Source organism: Lissotriton helveticus, chromosome 4_1 (genome assembly GCF_964261635.1).
Source record: "Lissotriton helveticus chromosome 4_1, aLisHel1.1, whole genome shotgun sequence".
In the NCBI taxonomy this organism is placed as follows: Eukaryota; Metazoa; Chordata; class Amphibia; order Caudata; family Salamandridae; genus Lissotriton; species Lissotriton helveticus.
The window spans coordinates 2109280156-2109299151 of record NC_136063.1 but is presented as its reverse complement, the minus strand read 5'-3'; the positions used below and the strand labels follow the sequence as shown (position 1 = coordinate 2109299151).

Here is an 18996-nt window from a genome sequence, read left to right as displayed (position 1 = left end):
TAAAGGCTTGAATCAGGCAAAGGATGCAATCACTCTTTTCTTCGGTGCCTCAGCTGTAATCGGCGCCTAACACTCTGTCCCCACCCAACCCTTTGAAAATACTTCAAGTCACCAGGCTACAGAATGATTTTCACTACAACTTTCACTGCAACTAGACCAGTCTTTTTTCCCTGATTCCAGTAAACGAATTCAGCAACAATGCCACGAGAGTTCTCGGCCTTCCAATTGTCATGATCAAAAGAGGCTTGTGGAGCGCAATATGTGTGAGCCTCAAAACAACGTGCAGGCCAAGTGAGAGAGAGAGAGAAGCGGCTCCCTGCACTCACACAATCAGGGGATATAACGTGCGACCTTGGGGGCCCACCCAGGAGCAAAGAATTGAGTGGTGTGCAGTCTCCACCGGGCAAGTGTGGTGGCAAGGACCCACGGATTGAGGAGTGCAGCCTCCGAAACAGTACGCAGACCCTTCTGGAGGAGCTGGCACTTGACCCCGGCGAAAAAGCACCAGACTGCAAGAGCAGTGAGTGATCCCGTGGGCCCGCGCCGGAGTATGGGACCGGGCGGTGCACAAAAGCCCATTTAATAGGGAAGGCGGCAGGAAAGGTCCGAGGCCCTGTGGAGGAAGCCTGAGGCCTGCTCCGGTGCTACGCGGGGCCGTACACACTGCGGCGCCACGCGGCATCTGTGCACCGACTTTCGATGTGGGAATGCGGTGGCTGCGCCAGCCAAGCACCCTTCCGAATTACCCCCGCACACACCTAAACCAAGCGAATGTGGTGGGTGGGTCACCAAGGCAAGTGAACACAGACACGCCCATTATTTGAACATTCACGAACAAGGCTGAACCCGCCCCCTCAATGCCTGAGTGCGAGGGGCGAACGACGAACACCGCAATGCCACCTGGGCAAGATCAAATGAACATATGATGCCCGGTGCGAGTGGGGCAGCCGTCGCGAAGTTGCGGGGCATACTACCCTCTGTTGAGGCTGGATAGGAGAACCCATAAGGCACTACCGAAAGTAAAGAAGATACGTGGGAGAGGCATAGTAGGCATAATGGCATGGGAACCCCATAGGCCGCGTTAAGGTAAATCAGCCCCTCCATTGCGATACAGCCTTTGCGGATCCCAAATCATCTCACCTTGCTAGTTTGCACTCAGTGGAAAACCCGCAATCCAATATATGCACCAATTCCAGCCACAGCAATCCCACCATATGTAATCACTTCTTCGCCACAGTGGATTGCATAAAGCCAAGGGACCTCCCGTCGACACCCACTCTCTGGTCCAGTGTCCAAGCCTTGACTTGATAGAATTAGTGCCACATGCCAGCTGGGAAAGACAATAACCCACAAGTTACCCAGAGCCGGGGTGCTCTAGTGAAACAACAGGCACTGAATCCCACAACATTCACAAGGGATACATCTCAGTGAGTGAGCAGGAAACTGGGCTCATTATCTTGCAACAACAAGATTGGCAAAATGGACAAAATTCAGTCTAAGCTGCAATTTGACCTATGCGTTTCAATATCTTTATTCGGCAAATTAATCACCATAAAAGAATACATATGCAATATACATTTCCAATTCTCCAGAAAAATTATTAAAATACAAATAAAAGATGAAGTTCACCACAGTCAACTTGTTTGCTACCAGCGGATACAGCATCACACCGAAGATCCCCCCGAATGCAATTTGAGTAAACGGGAGCGCGTCATCCACGCACTACCCAAGAATTTTGCCACCCCGCAAATCATGAAGGAGGATGAAGAGTCCGTAGAAAGTACACGTAGTGCCTGTCTATGGCACCTCAGCCCCAGTTCCCTGCAAACAGGTTTCAACCAAAATTTCCGCGCCCCTTTGTAAGCTGGGCAAGCGAAAAATAAATGGGCCACCGACTCCTTTGGTGCTACACAGCCAGGGCAAGAACGCAGGGGGGCACCAGAGTTTGACCACCTCGCCGTGAAATCATGCACCGGAAGCGTCCCGTATCGCAGTTTTAGATATAGTGCTCGATCTAAAGGTTTGGTTATCAGGTCGAGGAAGGGCTCCAATTTTCTCACACATTTAAATAACAAAAATTGGTCCGTGAGTGAGCCCCCATCCGCAACCCTCAGCGCATTACTATGTACCCAGTCCCAATATAGCTTTTTGATCACTTCCTTGGGTGGCGGCAGTTGTGACTCCCATGCATCCCTTAGCCCCAAGTTAAGAGCCAAGTCTTTCAATTTGTTCAACCATCCTATTTTTTTACCCGTATCCAGTAGAAGAAGATCGTCCAACCCTTCAGCATATTTTGCAAGCTCCTCAGTTCTTCTTAAACGAGTCCAAAAGAGCAACGGGCGTAGCCTTACCAAGTCCTTTAGAGCTCTTCTGCCCAGATCTAGTCTCAAGGGGATCAGTGGGGTGGAAGTAGGAAGAGCCACCACCTTCCTTAGAAAATTGTTTTCAGCTGTCGATAGCTCTGTAACATTTTCAAACCCCCAAAGTTCGGAGCCATATAATGCCGCAGGAAGAATCTGACCCTCATAGATGGCCATGGCCGGGGAGACAGGTTTACTACATGATTCACGGAGCTCCCTCAAAGTCACCCCAGATACTCTTTGGTGACTGAGTAACATTTTGGCCAAATGGTCCTTCCAGGTCATGCGGCTGTTTATCCGGACACCAAGATAGTCAAAAGACTCGACCAACTCCAAGGGAACACCATTGAGCAAGAAGTTATTTTTGAATCTTCTAGAGGGGGAGAGTGCCATCAGTTTAGTTTTCGAGGTATTGATGGTTAAGCCTCGGATGGTACAGAAGGAGCTAAACCGGTTCAAGAGTTTTTGCAGACCCACTGGGGATTTGGAGATTAATATGGTGTCGTCGGCGAAGAGTAAAGTGGGGATTCTTTCCCCCGCCAGGGCTGGGGCATCCGCCTCCTCCCCCTTCAGATGGTCCACCACTCCATTCACAAATAGGGAGAAAAGGGTCGGAGCCATAACACAGCCCTGGCGTACTCCTCTCCTCACAGGGATCCTATCTGTTAACTGTCCCTGGGATCCCCATCTGACCCTCGCATAATTCCCCTCGTGGAGCTTTACGATTAGGTTCAGGAGACCACTGGGAAAACCCATCTCTCCTAGGATTTCCCATAATTTGGCACGGGGGACCAGGTCGAAAGCCGTTTTGAGATCTATGAAGGCCATATATAAACTGCCTTTCTTGATGGTAACTGCCTTCCAATAGATAACAAAAAAGCGAAAGACCTGGTCCATTGTGCCTACCTTTCTTCTAAAACCCGCTTGTAGGTGGGAAAGAATACTGGCCTCCTCCATCCAATCTCCTACTCTTGAAATGATGACCCTGCCAACCACTTTCTGAATTATATCTATCAGACTGATAGGTCTCTAGTTCGCAGGGTCATCTCTTGCCCCCTTCTTGAACACGGTTACTACCTCTGCCCCCTTCCAAGAATCTGGCACCTGGTGACCCCTGGTAATCAAATTCATTATTGTGGCTATTAATTTGGCCCAAGCCTGTGGCTCCGCTATCAACAGGTCTCCAGGAATTCCATCCTGCCCGGCTGCTTTCTTGGGGGTAAGATGTCTGATCGCCATTACTACCTCTGTGGTCGTAAATGGAGGGTCGTCCACCCCTAGGGAATCCCCGTCACCCAAACTATCTGCCCCAGGGCTGGCTGTTTCCTCAATGCCTCCGTATAGGGATGAGAAATGATCAAACCATTGCTGACTAGTTATGTGTGCAGCCAATGGTTGCGATTTCCTCTGCCTGGTTCTATTGATCAGACCCCAAAAAAGGTTTGGGTTCCTACTACTCACAGCATTGGATAGGTCCCACCAATGCTGTTCCTCCCATTCGCGTTTGGCCAGTGATAATGCTTTTAGGTAATCCTTCCTGGCCGCTCTAACCAGCAAAGGATCCCCAGAAATCAGGGCTTTTGTCAGGTTTTTCCTTTTGCCCTTACACTGATCTGTATACCAAGGTTTTTTAAAAGTGGGGGGTGTAGCAGTAACCCTATTGCTTTTCCCTTTCGAGGTAAAAAATTGACCAACATGTTCTATTGTGGCTTTATAAGCTAAGTCGAGGGAGGGGTATGGAAGCCTGCTAATCTGGTTTCCACCGACCCAGACCTCCAAATCAAAAGACAAGCCCTCTACCAGAGATTTAATAGCCCCTAGATCATCCTCCTTAAGTTTAGCCTTATCCCATTTCAGTCTGCGATTATTGTTATATGGGATAACCTCTTTAGATGTTTTTAGGGTGACATTCTCCCTCCTATCTTTAAGGGTACCCCAATTAAACTTGCAACACAGGGGATTGTGGTCGCTATCCTGACTTGGGAGGACCTCCATGTCAATAAGGTCTGCCCAAAAACTGACATCCATTAGGAGGTAGTCAATTCGGGACGGCCCAGTAAGTCTATTGAAGGTTAGAGCCCCTGCCTGATCGGATATAGTCCTGCCGTTGAGGGCTCTTAACTTGTGGTCCCTAGTCAGTGCATTGATTTGGATTGCCCTAGCTGACCATTTCCTAATGGGGGGCAGGGATAAGGTTGGGATGGACCATTTTGAATCCTCCCCTTCAATACCCAGGGGGTCATCTCCGAGGAGGGGTTCAAACGTACAATTAAAATCGCCCCCCACGATGATTTTTGCTGATGACGGGCAATTAGCTAAGGCGGAGTCCAGAGTTGTTAAAGTCAAAGAGGCAGAGTCCCCAGGGGCCCCTCTAGCGTAAACATTGAAAAGGTCAAGCCTACTACCCTCCTCCTTCCCTCTACAAGAGAGGTGGAGAATATCATTACACTCCAAGATGTGGCGAGTGACCACCCAATCCAGTTCTATTTTAAACCAGACCATGAGGCCCCCCGCTGGTCTACCCTTTCCCTTGCTTACTGCTGGCAAAAAGTGGGTGGTATACCCCGATTTGTGTAGCGGTGATAGGCTCCAAGTTTCCTGAAACAGGCAAACATCAAACCTCGCAATGAACGTGTGCCACTCTGGAATTTCTAGCTTCCTTTTTAACCCCGCGATGTTCCAAGAAAGGAGGTTTATTACCCGACGTCCTTTGGACACTATGGTGTATCCCTCCCCGTTCACACCCTCATTATCCACCATGGTCATGCAGCTCCCCCTTCCTGTGCCAAGGGAATAGGGGTTGCAGGACAACCAACCACACTAGTCAAAGGCCTGGCTGACATAGGAGCCTCAGTAGTGTTGTTGGTAATTACAGTTTGAGCTAAAAGTGGACTAACTTCCTCTGTATCTGTACTACCACAGAGTCGTCGTGGGGCCTCCTCCCCGGTGAGATCACTTATCTCCCCCCCGGGCACTGAACTTCAATCGCAGTCTTCTAGCCCAGAGAGCTGAGAAAACCGATTGTAAGTGTCCAGCGGGGTGAAAGGTCTCAGATGATTCATCCTGGTGTCATGGTTCGTCATATGTCTATAAGGGACCTTAGACCAAGCAAGATGCTGGTCAGGCACCAGGGCAAAATTATGCCCATACTGGGTATAGTTGTTATTTTAGGGCAAGGTAAGAGCAGGCCTATAAGATTGAAATTTAATTGGATATTTAAAAGGGGTAGCCTCTGGCCTGGGATAAAAATGTGTTAAAGCCCGAGGGACGATGCAAGTTTCCCCGTTTCCTGGTGGCCAGTTTAAAATATAATCAACAGCCCGAGGATCTCTAAAATTGATCACCACTAGATCCCCCTCTATATTTTTAGTTCTACTCCCCAGCCAATTGATCCGTCTAACGTGGACTATATCCCCATCTATATTGGGCGCTATCGGCCTGTACGTTCTCAACCAATGAATGATTTTATTCTTGAGGTCAACATATCCCTCCTTCTTACTTTCTGCTAACTGAGGGACCCCAGTCAAGACCACCACAAAGGGCACTGCTTCTGGGGGAATCTCCACTTGTGGGACCTTTTTGTGTGGTATTCTATTTTTTCTACCTTCCCCTTGGACATTCTGATTGTTACTTGTCGGGGCCTTTAAGATTGGTTTATTTGGGGCTTCACCCAGGGCAATTTCTGGTGTCTTTAATTGTTTGGGAAGCGGTCGGTTTTGAGAGGAAAGGTCAGCTCTACCCTGGGGCTGTAGAGTTTGCTTGGCCGGCTGGGCTGGGGCGGGTGTGTTTTTTTGAACTGTAGTAGGAGGGGGCCTTATCGAGGGTGTAATATGCACCACCCCGCTCCCCTTGGTTTTAGTCAGAGTGGCCATGCTAGTTATAGCGGCTTCCAATATGGTCAGTCTGATTTCCACCTTTTTAATGGACTCATTGATAGGTAAAAGGAGAGATCTCAACAAAAACTCCAAGTTCCCTATCAATGTGGGGGGAGGTGAAGTAACAGCTGCTATAGCTCTAGTGTTGCTATCAGGAACCACTGCCTGTATGGCTACTTCAAAGGGACTCTGAACCAATGGTGGTACTGCAGCTGGTGTAAAATCCTGTTCCACTGCTGGGGTAATCTCAGTTAAAATGTTTTTTTTTGCCCCTTTACCGAACTCAGTATGCGGGGTTTTGGCTTTCCCTGGTGCCACCCTATGTTTCCTCCTTTTTTTACTAGGTGGTGGACGGTGGATCTGGGCCGCAAGTAAAAGCTTAGGTTTCTGTTTCCTGGGTTTCGATGTGACAATGACGCGACTTGGACTAGGGGTAGGAGAGACGATTATAGTGTTATCCAAAGGCAAACAAGGAGTGGAAACAAAATCACGGAACAATAGGGGAACGCCTTCTTGACTAGCGTTGTCCTCACTCAAGTCTACAGAACCTCCCTCCCGGGTCAATTCAAGCAGGGAACTATCAGTGAGGGGTCTATGTTTCATGCTCTCAACTGAGCGACGCCGCTCTGCCCTACGCTCTGCTAGGATAGAATCCTTCTCACCCTCACTCTTCTTGGGAAAATAATTCTCCAAAGACCCATTGCGTAATCTACCTTTTTTCCCCGGGGTTTCCTCTTCTGTCGCCATATCCAACGTATGGCAGGACACGGGCCACTGAACAGCAGATGTTAAGGGTCTGGCCCAGCCCGGCCTCCTTCGGCCCCGGACGGCCACAGACGGTCCCGCCCTTGTCCCGGGCTTAGCCCCGGGCGTCCCGCACGCGTCCCGCGTAGCGGAGGTCTGTCCTTCTTAATGAGGTGATGAGGTGGTTGGGGGCGGGGCAAGCAGGGAGAGCGTCCAGGTGCAGGTGATGGCAACACAGGGACTCCTGGGAAATGGAGTCCCTGTCCCTCACCTGGCGCTCGCAGCCCTGAAGGAGTAATCCTCTCCCGCCCTCTGGTGCAGCAATAATCTCCAGCGGCGATCCTTTTCCTTAGTTGGACACCCAGAAACACGGGCGATGCGGGACCCGCGCAGCGGGTACCGCGAGGTGCAGCGTTGATGAGGGTAGATTAGAACAACAGCAGCAAGTACGTTGCAGGGATTAGAAAGTGAGCTCCCTGGTCAGCAGATTACGAGTTAGGCGTCTCCCAAACGTCCTGGGCAGGCGGCACCTTTAGCTCGGCGGTCGGGGGCGGGGCAAGCAGGGAGAGCGTCCAGGTGCAGGTGATGGCAACACAGGGACTCCTGGGAAATGCAGTCCCTGTCCCTCACCTGGCGCTCGCAGCCCTGAAGGAGTAATCCTCTCCCGCCCTCTGGTGCAGCAATAATCTCCAGCGGCGATCCTTTTCCTTAGTTGGACACCCAGAAACACGGGCGATGCGGGACCCGCGCAGCGGGTCCCGCGAGGTGCAGCGTTGATGAGGGTAGATTAGAACAACAGCAGCAAGCACGTTGCAGGGATTAGAAAGTGAGCTCCCTGGTCAGCAGATTACGAGTTAGGCGTCTCCCAAACGTCCTGGGCAGGCGGCACCTTTAGTTCGGCGGTCGGGGGCGGGGCAAGCAGGGAGAGCGTCCAGGTGCAGGTGATGGCAACACAGGGACTCCTGGGAAATGGAGTCCCTGTCCCTCACCTGGCGCTCGCAGCCCTGAAGGAGTAATCCTCTCCCGCCCTCTGGTGCAGCAATAATCTCCAGCGGCGATCCTTTTCCTTAGTTGGACACCCAGAAACACGGGCGATGCGGGACCCGCGCAGCGAGTACCGCGAGGTGCAGCGTTGATGAGGGTAGATTAGAACAACAGCAGCAAGCACGTTGCAGGGATTAGAAAGTGTGCTCCCTGGTCAGCAGATTACGAGTTCTCGGCCTTCCAATTGTCATGATCAAAAGAGGCTTGTGGAGCGCAATATGTGTGAGCCTCAAAACAACGTGCAGGCCAAGTGAGAGAGAGAGAGAAGCGGCTCCCTGCACTCACACAATCGGGATATAACGTGCGACCTTGGGGGCCCACCCAGGAGCAAAGAATTGAGTGGTGTGCAGTCTCCACCGGGCAAGTGTGGTGGCAAGGACCCACGGATTGAGGAGTGCAGCCTCCGAAACAGTACGCAGACCCTTCTGGAGGAGCTGGCACTTGACCCCGGCGAAAAAGCACCAGACTGCAAGAGCAGTGAGTGATCCCGTGGGCCCGCGCCGGAGTATGGGACCGGGCGGTGCACAAAAGCCCACACACACCTAAAACAAGCGAATGTGGTGGGTGGGTCACCAAGGCAAGTGAACACAGACACGCCCATTATTTGAACATTCACGAACAAGGGTGAACCCGCCCCCTCAATGCCTGAGTGCGAGGGGCGAACGACGAACACCGCAATGTCACCTGGGCAAGAACCACCAAATGAACATATGATGCCCGGTGCAAGTGGGGCAGCCGTCGCGAAGTAGCGGGGCATACTACCCTCTGTTGAGGCTGGATAGGAGAACCTACAAGGCACTACCGAAAGTAAAGAAGATACGTGGGAGAGGCATAGTAGGCATAATGGCATGGGAACCCCATAGGCCGCGTTAAGGTAAATCAGCCCCTCCATTGCGATACAGCCTTTGCGGATCCCAAATCATCTCACCTTGCTAGTTTGCACTCAGTGGAAAACCCGCAATCCAATATATGCACCAATTCCAGCCACAGCAATCCCACCATATGTAATCACTTCTTCGCCACAGTGGATTGCATAAAGCCAAGGGACCTCCCGCCGACACCCACTCTCTGGTCCAGTGTCCAAGCCTGGACTTGATAGAATTAGTGCCACATGCCAGCTGGGAAAGACAATAACCCACAAGTTACCCAGAGCCGGGGTGCTCTAGTGAAACAACAGGCACTGAATCCCACAACATTCACAAGGGATACATCTCAGTGAGTGAGCAGGAAACTGGGCTCATTATCTTGCAACAACAAGATTGGCAAAATGGACAAAATTCAGTCTAAGCTGCAATTCGACCTATGCAAAAGTCCCAGGTCATGAGAGCCGACCCCTTCTGACCCAGAGGCACCATCTGATGAGCATGAGGCTTCAGCCACTATAGATCTGAAACAGATCCTACACACTATGCAATAGAGTTTATCAAAAATAGACAGTAAAATTGATGCACTGTCGTTCCACATGGACAGATTGTCTGAGTGCCTTGACAAACACGGCAACAGGTTGGACACAGTGGAACAAAGAGTATCGGCGGTAGAGGACACTGTGATAACAGAAAAGGAGGCACACATATCGATGGACAGAATCCTGCAATCGCTCCAGTCAAAGTCAGGAGATCTTGAAGCTAGGTCAAGACGAAATAACATTAGAATCCTGGATGTAGCGGAGCTGTCGAATATTGGAAACATGGAACAGTTTGGAGAAAAAGCTATTGAACGACCTCCTTGGCAGAGACACCTTCTCGGATATATTTGTCTTGGAGCATGCCCACCGCACTCTGGCACCCCGCCCGGTCCTGGGGGCGACCCAAGTCATATAATGGCAAGGATACTAAACAACAGGGACTGGGATGCTGCCCTGAGGAAGGCACGAGAAATGGGGACGCTGCGACTAGAAGGCACAGACATATCTCTATTCCCGGACTTCACCCTCCATGTCTAAGAAGCAAGACGCCGGTTTATACCTGTCAGAGAAATGAATCTGGAGTACAGTATGCAATACACGCCAAGTTGAGTATCAGAATGGATGGTAAAGTCCACTTCTTCACTGAATCTAAAGCAGCAATGCAATTTCTAAAGCAAAAGGAGCAAGCAACGAGACGTCTTGGTTCACCGAGCAGGTCTGGTTTGAGTGAAGAAGCAACATTGGACACTGAAGGAGACTGAAGTAGGCGAAGGAAGCTGTGAGCAGATACACACCAAGGTATCTCTCACCAAGGAGGGTCTTCATGGCTCCCACAGGGTGAAGATCCCTTGTGGCCCAGGAACTGACGAATAAGAACACAACGAATAAGAACACAACAATGATAAGTAGCATTTCCCCTACATGACAGTATACATGAATGTTATTACAATGGACTTAATTGGGGATGATGTATGGTGAGAATGCTCTCAAGGTATTTACTCACAGTAGCATGTTCCCAAATCCAACGGCTAAATGTAACTCGAGTCTTTGGGATGGGGAACGGAGTTTGATAACAGTTTTTGTGTAAATATAAGGGCCATTCCAAATAGGAGAGACACATCATTTTTGTCTTGAAAAAGATGGTCTTAAATTCAAACTAACCATCGAAATGCGTCGACGCAAGAAAGCACATAATCAAGGGACAGAGCTATCTCCATAGACAATATAAGCAAAACGTGTCCTGGACTAGCCTTTTTCATTTCGTATTCCCAGATATGTATTACCATGACAAATAAGATTGTCTGTTTTTTGTTTCTCTCCTCTGTCTTTTTCCTATCCTTAGAACTGATTGTTTTAAAGTTTTTTTATTGTAATATGTTTTTGTGGTACATTTGAATGTATTAAGTATGCACTGTTTTTTAAAGTAATTTTTGTACAAAAAACTATTTTTTAATTATTTGAAAATAAAAGCAGCAACAGTTTTTTACAAAAAACAATTTTCAGTTTGTTATTCATTTACTTCTACTATATGGTCCATAGCACAGCCACTAATTCAACCTTTTCCAATTTCTGGGGCATTCATTTTTCACCAAGGGATTTCCTTTCCTATACTATTTACTCACAGTAGCATGTTCCCAAATCCAACGGCTAAATGTAACTCGAGTCTTTGGGATGGGGAACGGAGTTTGATAACAGTTTTTGTGTAAATATAAGGGCACCACAGTTGATGTAAGTGACAGAATGGTGGCATACAGGCCAATGAGTGATGGTAACGTCTGCCCCAAGTGTACCGCACTATTCAGTATGTTACATCACAGTTCCTCGAGAAGGGAAGCAAATGAGGGTGGGGGGGTCCATTGCAGCTATGGAAGTTGGTGTTGCCCATAGTGTTGGTGGGATGTTATGGGGTAATTGTATTGGATTCTTCATAAGGGGGAAAGAGAAGTATCATAATAACACCATACATTGCACCAACATAGCGACACAATCTTTCCAATCGACACGTAAACCCAATGGCACATAGCAGCACCCAGACACAATCTTTGCAATTAATGACCTGGAATGTTATGGGTCTAAACGACAATAGAAAAGTCAGGAAAATAGTGGCATACTTAAAGATACATCACATAGACATAGTAGTCCTACAGAAGACACACCTCCAATCAGATAGCAGTGCAGCAGTGCAACATAAAATGCAGGGCCAGTGTTATGCAGCGGAGTACACATCACATGCAAGAAGGGTATTACTATGGGTAGACCTGCATGCTCGGGTAACCATAACGGGACTCCTCAGGGATCCAAATGGCAGATATGTATTAGCGAACTCCAGTAAAGGAGACCTAAAATTATTATTGGTGGGTATTTACGGGCCAATCCATGATGACCTCCCACTTCTATAATTCACTTGAAGCAAAAGTGATGCAATAGGCGTGGATTCCACAGGTATGTGGAAGAGATTTCAATTGCATCCTCAATCCAGATATAGACTGATTCAAAAGGCCAACCAGGCACCCAGCTGCAGCAGCTTTAGCCATAAGAGATATAATGCAAATGGGGGGCCTCTTGGACATATGGAGACACAGAGCCCCATAGGTGGTAGGCTACATACCCTACTCCTCAGCTTATGATATGCACAGCCGAATAGATTGCTGGTTGCTGTAGAGGGGATTAGGGACGAGAGTGTTAGCCTGCACCCACCTTCCCAGAACATGCTTTGACCATGCCCCAGTTCAACTAATGTTAGAATACCGAGCGCCCAGGGTTCCCACATTTATCTGGCTATTCCCACCATATTCACTACTAGATGCTGTCTTTAAAGCTGAATTGATGTGAGCCATAGAGGAATTTTTAGCGAATAACTTAGGATTCAGTCAAAACATTTGCCACTGTGTGTGAAGCCTTTAAGCTATATATTAGGGGAGTAGTGCTACCTTCTCACAAAGGAGTTCTCCACTCCAATACGAAGCAGGTTAGCGACTTTAGAAAAGGATATTGCCAATATAGAAAGTTCTCTACTGGGAGACGAGGGACTCCAGGCTGCTGCTGAGCTTAAGCAAAAGTTAGTAGAATTCCAAGAAACAGCGAACCATGAAATCAAACACATGGGAAAGTACGCGACTGCACGCTCATATTGGGAATGGGGCAGATCAGGAGCCACACTAACCGGGATATTGAGGCCTCTGAGAAATACAGGCACAATGTCAGAAATGACAGATGAAGGAGGGCACACCCTGCATACCCCCAGAAGAAATTTCAGAACATTTAAGATCCTACTATGTGACCCTATATACCTCACAAATCCCGACAGACAATGATGCACTAACCGAATACCTGTCACATTGAAATGCAGAGGCTGGCGTTGGAACATAGGGAACATCTGATGGCACCTTTGCAGATGACCAAAATCCGAGTAACATTGCTGCAGGCAAAGCTCCAGGGGCAGATGGACTGACGGTGACTTTCTATAAAGAATGTCAGAAGCTGCTGATTCCACACCTCAAAGCGTTATATGAGGAAATGGCAGAACAGGAGAAATGTCCCCCATGCTTTGGGAAGCAATGATCGTAACGTTGCTGAAATCAGGCAAGCATCCAGGGCCGGACTGGCTACTGGGCAGTTGTGTGTGCTGCCGAGCTGGGGGCTGATTTCGTTGATAGGGACTTGCGAGTGAAAAACGAAATTCGTTTTGCTTTTTTTATTTCAATGCGCACGCAGGTCCCCATCAACGAAATAAGCCCCCACCACAGAGAAATTAGCCCAAAGCTCGGCAGCACACACAACTGCCCGGTAGCAAGTCCGGCCCTGCAAGCATCCCACTCACTGCTCCTGTTATAGGCCACTGTCCTTGTTAAATGTGGATCCTAAGATCTATGCAAAAAGTTTAGCAAACAGGCTGGCACCTCTATTACCAGGTTTTATTTATTCGGAACAAGCTGGATTTGTTCCTGGCTGAAACCTAACACAAAACTTGAAAACACTGTTTGGTGTGGTGCAGAGATTGGACCTGGAGGTTAGGACTGCCACAGTGTTCCTGGATGCAGAGAAGATATTAAACTTAATTGTGAGTGCCAACTAGCTCAGAGGTCACTAGAAACGTTCTCGAATTCACAAGAAGGGATTAGTTTCTGACAACCGCATAAACATGACAAGTTTCGTTTCCTCAAGATAAAACTGATCTTCAGAGTCATGGAAACAATAGATAGATATTTTACTCAGTCATTCGTGCATGCTTCGTTTCATCAGAAGTGCAGAGAAATAGAGAGACGGGCGTTTTCAATAAAATTATTTATTGAACAGTCTTCTTTCTCATGCAGAAGAAATGAACTGCTACAATCGTAATACTGGCTGTAAAGTATAATGCATACAGCAAGAAGAGAGAGTTATAAAATAATAGTGTAAAAGCATGGTATGGTTTCTAAGCAATAAAATACATACATAAATAAATAAAGACTAAAAAGTACTCAACTGGTGCTCCTAAAATACGCCTACCCCGATGTACGTAACCTAAGTCTAGTACGAGGATAGAAGTAAGTGTGATGTAGCATAAGTTTAGTAGTCTTTTGCCAAGAATCTATCCAAGATTTCTCTTAGGGTCTAATCAGCTTCGTACCTTGGTTTAGAATGAAGGAGGTCAGTCTCAGGACTCGATTTCCCAACAACCCGCAAGGGTAGCTTGGAAACACTGGAGCTGGATTTCTCGGCAAGAGAAAAGACAGCGTCTCTCTCAGTGTGTCTGCTGGAGGGTCGGCTTCCTTCGGCACTTCCTGTAGCGTGATGCTTCGGGCAAGTAGATAGTCGAACTGCTCCAAACTACCGTGTGTTTGCTATGGCAAGTGTGGGCATATTTATTAAAGGTGCTGAGTTTGACGTGAAAGTTTACATAATAACGTCATCAAAGAGTCTCAGTTCTTTGAAAACCCCATGACTTATTGGACAAATCAATATTCAAGCAAGGGGAAGTCCCTAACTGCTGAAGCCGAGTTTTCCAAGAAATCGTTGTGGATTTTCGGAACTAGTGGAAGTAGTCAAGCCGTATTTGGACTGCATGAGCTATGTCTAAATATGGTTATGATTCCTATGCCTATATAACTATATAAGGACATGGTGATTTATACCTATATAAGGGCATGAATTGGGAAAATTACACTAGGGTCCTAAAATGCTATACAACAGTTGGTGTTTGAAGTTTTTGCAGATGACTGATATCTTGTCATGGACGTAGTCAGCGAGGTTGTCGCACAGTTCGTGAGAGGGGTTGTTGTCGTTCTTGGTGGCTGCGGGATTTGTGAACTCCTTCACCAAGGCGAAAAGTTCTTTGCTGTGGTTTGCTCAGGCTGCAATGCAGTCGGCTAGAGCTTCTTCTTGTTCTCTTTCAGGAGGCGGTAGTACTTGACAGTGGTCTTGTTTACGGTGCAGTAATCTGTTTTTTTGTTGATGCACCACTTTCTTTCGAGTTGACACCAGTTTTATTTGGTGGAGTGTATTTCTTCGGTGAACCAGTTTGCTCTCTTGGTGTGTTCTTTAGCCTTGATTGTCTTAGCAGGTGCTATGGTGTCCGCGCATTTTCTGATCCATTGTGCAAAGTTCTTTGCTGCTTGTTCATGGTCATGTGTGGGGTCTGGGAGTTGAGAGCTCAGTGTGTTGTTCCACTGGTCTTCTGAAATCTTTTTCCAGTTTGTCCGCATGGATCTGAGAGGCCTTGCGGACTTTCTAATGTCACTGTCACTTTGCTCACTGGTTTCTGTCTCCTCATTGATGCCGTCTGGAATGTGTTCTTCAGTCACCTGAATTTCTCCGTCTTTCCCCACTCCTTGTCCAACTTTTGTTTCTTGCCCTCGTCAACTCCCTGTGGTCACTCTGCCTGTCTCTCTTCTCCAAGCTCGGAGTCTACATTTACAGCTTCTTCAGTTTCGGGCAATGTGGATACTTGTGGCTCTTTCACCATAGGCCCTATAGTTGTCTTGAGCTTTCTTTGACACTGACACTTGTGTGCCTTCTTCTTCTTGTCCGTCTGAGCACTCTGGTTGCACTAAGTTTGAGTGTGTGATGCATTAATTCAGTTTGGAAGGCCTCCACATTTAACAGCAGTGTTCATGACCACAATAACTGATAGGGGCCACGCCATGTGGGATTTAGGCCGGACTTCCTCGTGTGATCCTTCACCAAGACTCAGTCGCTAGGACTGAGGTCATGGCACTGCACTTGCCTTGGGAGGGTTCATTCTGGTGGGAGACAGATTGCACCGCATCAGTCAGGTGTTTGCAGTAGTGAAGAATCATATCTTCTGTAATATTCACAAGTGCCGTTGCAGGCACAGTAGGAAGTCTCATGGCCCTGCCCATGAGAATTTCATGAGGGTACAAACCTGTCCTAAAATCCAGAATACTTCTTAGAGTTATCAGTATTGATGGAAGTGGGTCAGGACATTTCAAAGATGTAGCTGCACACACATTAGCAAAACAAGACTTAAGCTTCCTATTAATCTGCTCTACGATGCCTGAAGCCTCAGGTCGATAATTACAGTGGGCAGCACACTTCATGGCCGGACACCACAAACCTTAACAGACAAGTTCAAATGTATAATTCTCAGGCCTAGATTTATTAAACCTTTATGTCTTGCAGGGCAACGTAAAGGCATGTTTCAAATCTACAAAGCCACACAATGCCTGATTTACATGGTCTTGCATGGCTTTGTAAAGAAATGCAATTCAAAGCAATTGCTTGAACTGCCTTGCCAATGCATTTGAACTAGGAAGGCCTTCAATGGGTTGAGTATGAGCGTTTCTATGGATCTACCCATGGATTTTGGCAAGCTTCCAGATTTCCTAAAGTTATTAAACCAGGGAATGCATCAACGTGATACACCTTCCCAAGTGAGGCATAATGATGTTTCCTTATTATTTCCTGTTTCCATGTGTTCTGTATTCTGCAGTATACATAAAAAGAGGAAAATGCCCCCAAGGACTGGTTTTGTGCAGGAAGGCTTTTCTTCTTGCACAAGAACAATTCTACCTATAACGCAGGTACCCTTGCTTCATGGTCCAAGGGTGCCTGCGTTGATGCTAGGCTGCACACAGTGCATCACAACATGGATAGAGCACAAATGCTCCATATCGTTGTAAATATGGATAATGTCTGCTTTCTTCCATTCACTCAACGCAGCGCAGCAACTTTGCTTGCTGTCACTCAATGTTTATCCTGTGATCATGTACTTCGAAGAGACTGATAACAACTTCAGTTCTTGAACCAGCCACATTTCTCTTCATAAGTGCAAGCAGAAATACAATTGCAGCTTCACAAACTGCACGACAAAACTGAGCCCTCCTGAGTAAAGCTCTAGCAATGCGATCGAAGACGCATAACTCTACTATACTCATCCTAAAACAATGCAACTGCTCTGGAACACCGGAACACCACCAGTTCTCCAAACTGGACCATAGGAACCTTGGGAATGCACACTCCGGGCAGATTATGACAGATTTTTGGCTAAATTCTATCTACCTATGCCTCGGTGAGAACAACCCGCTGCTACCATCTGGTAATGCATGAGATTAAGATGACATTTGCAACACACAAAACTTGGTGAAAACTCGAATCTCCGCTATGTTCACTGGGATGGATCTTTATCCCAAACTGAGCCAAAATCATGAATTCAGCAGCATATCAATAACAGTGAAGCAGAATTTGCCACACAGTAATGACAGATGAGGGTAAATTTTGCAAACCATATAGGTATATTAACAAATTAGTAAAGTTACAATCTCAAATTGAATCAGTTAAGCATAAATGAATAGTAACCTGAATACAGCATGTATGAATATAATCCAAACAATTCAATTCGGCAAATGCAAGTACACATTATTAAAAACAGCATAAGCAAAGTAAGCTACAATTCTGTTCTGATGAAGAGAAACTCCCTAATGCTAAGCTAAGTTTCCAGGAAAGTCGGAACATTTAAAGAAGCAGATGTCTGTAAATATAGCATCGAAAGTAGAAAATGAAGGTCCAATCAAAAAAGGAGGAATGTACTTGCTCGAGAAAGTAAGTCTCTGAGCAGAAATATAAGGATCATTGGGTTTCAAGAGAGGGAGAAAGAATGGCTGCTTGCAAAGGTGGACTGGAGCAAGTGCACTGTTAACTAACTCAGCTTCATACAGTTAAAACATGAAATTAAGTCAAAGTGATACATTGCATGGGTTCTCATGGAGTAATAACCAATCAAAAATCAGTGTTCCCACTGTACTTGGTATTGGCTTCCTTCTCATGAATAATATGTTTTGTTATGTTAAGTTATATTATGCTAGGTTATGCAGATTTGTAGAGCACACTGTCAACTGAAACGGTATCCTGGTGCTGTCAGTCTTCCATCATTGGGGCTTGCATCATATCTCACAAAGGTGCTGAAAATAATTATCGATCCAATTAATTGCAACAAACATGATGTACACACAGTCAGCTTACAGAAAATAATACATTTTTTTTAAAATGTGGTGACAGTAGTGCCTGAAACAAAGAGCACAACAAAGAGAATCGCAACTGTTTTTTTCATTATGGAGTAGAGGGCCTAGGTCCTTGTCAACTCATGTCAATTATAAGATACACCTATTCTAACTGTAGATCAGAGAAAACATATAAATCACTAATTTCACTAAATCTCTTTGTAAAATAGCGTGTGAACACATGTAAGTAATGGTTAAGCATAATGCAAGTTAACATGTCACAAAGCACAAATAAATGATGGTGACACAGCGTCCCCATTGTCAATAGGAGTCCTTGCAGTTATTCTATTGAAAAGCCATGTTTTTACAGCTCACATTAATGTGTCTTAGTACGCACAGCTATGGGTTTGAAACACACGTTGGCAAAAGACAAATACAGCAATTAACTGAAAAATATGGAATTCTTCTGCAATATTGTGTGAACACCTTTCGAAATATATACCTGTAACATAGTACATATACCACTTGCATAGTTTCAGTAAACGATTATCTACACTTCTATCATTTCAAAACCTTTGGTATTTAAATGATGCCCATGTGCCAGTTTTATTTATATGTTTACCTGACACTCTTATGTGTATGTTACTTGTGTATTTCAGTCATAATCATGTGTATGCATTCAGTCCTCATTGGTGGACATCTGCAACAGCAACTTTTGGAGGTAGCCCACGACTTGAAGATGACAGACGGCTCTTTGGTCTTTGTGCCATACGATACCCTTTACTACAGTCTGCCGTATGAAAAACATACGTATGAGGTGCTGCAGAACAACTCCAAGCTCAGAGCAGCATATGATGCTGTATTAACAATCACCATGGAATCAGAGGACAGGACCTTCCACCAAGCCTTTCAGGAAGCCATAGACAATGGAGAGCTTACCACAAAACTAAAGCCCACTCAGGTAAGCAATGTCTGCAGCATCAGTGACCATCTGTATTGGTATTGGTTCTTACAAAGTGCGGGAGCAATAGAGTGCTGTATGTTATAGCGTGTCGTAAGATATGCTCAAGGCCATGTACCTAGTTGTAGAGAATTTGGGGAGAGGGATTGTTGTTGAGTTTGCACAACCA

At 46.6% G+C, this 18996-nt stretch overlaps 1 protein-coding gene across 2 annotated transcripts in view; it reads left to right on the top strand.

Annotated features, from left to right (window-relative positions):
* The window catches only part of GUCY2F (guanylate cyclase 2F, retinal), a 267791-nt gene that overhangs the window by 56600 nt on the left and 192195 nt on the right, over window positions 1-18996 (top strand). For both annotated transcript variants that reach the window (XM_078685977.1, XM_078685978.1), the window contains exon 3: window positions 18526-18827. In XM_078685977.1, the coding sequence (XP_078542103.1) occupies window positions 18526-18827 (302 nt within the window). The remainder of the gene's footprint in view (window positions 1-18525; window positions 18828-18996) is intronic.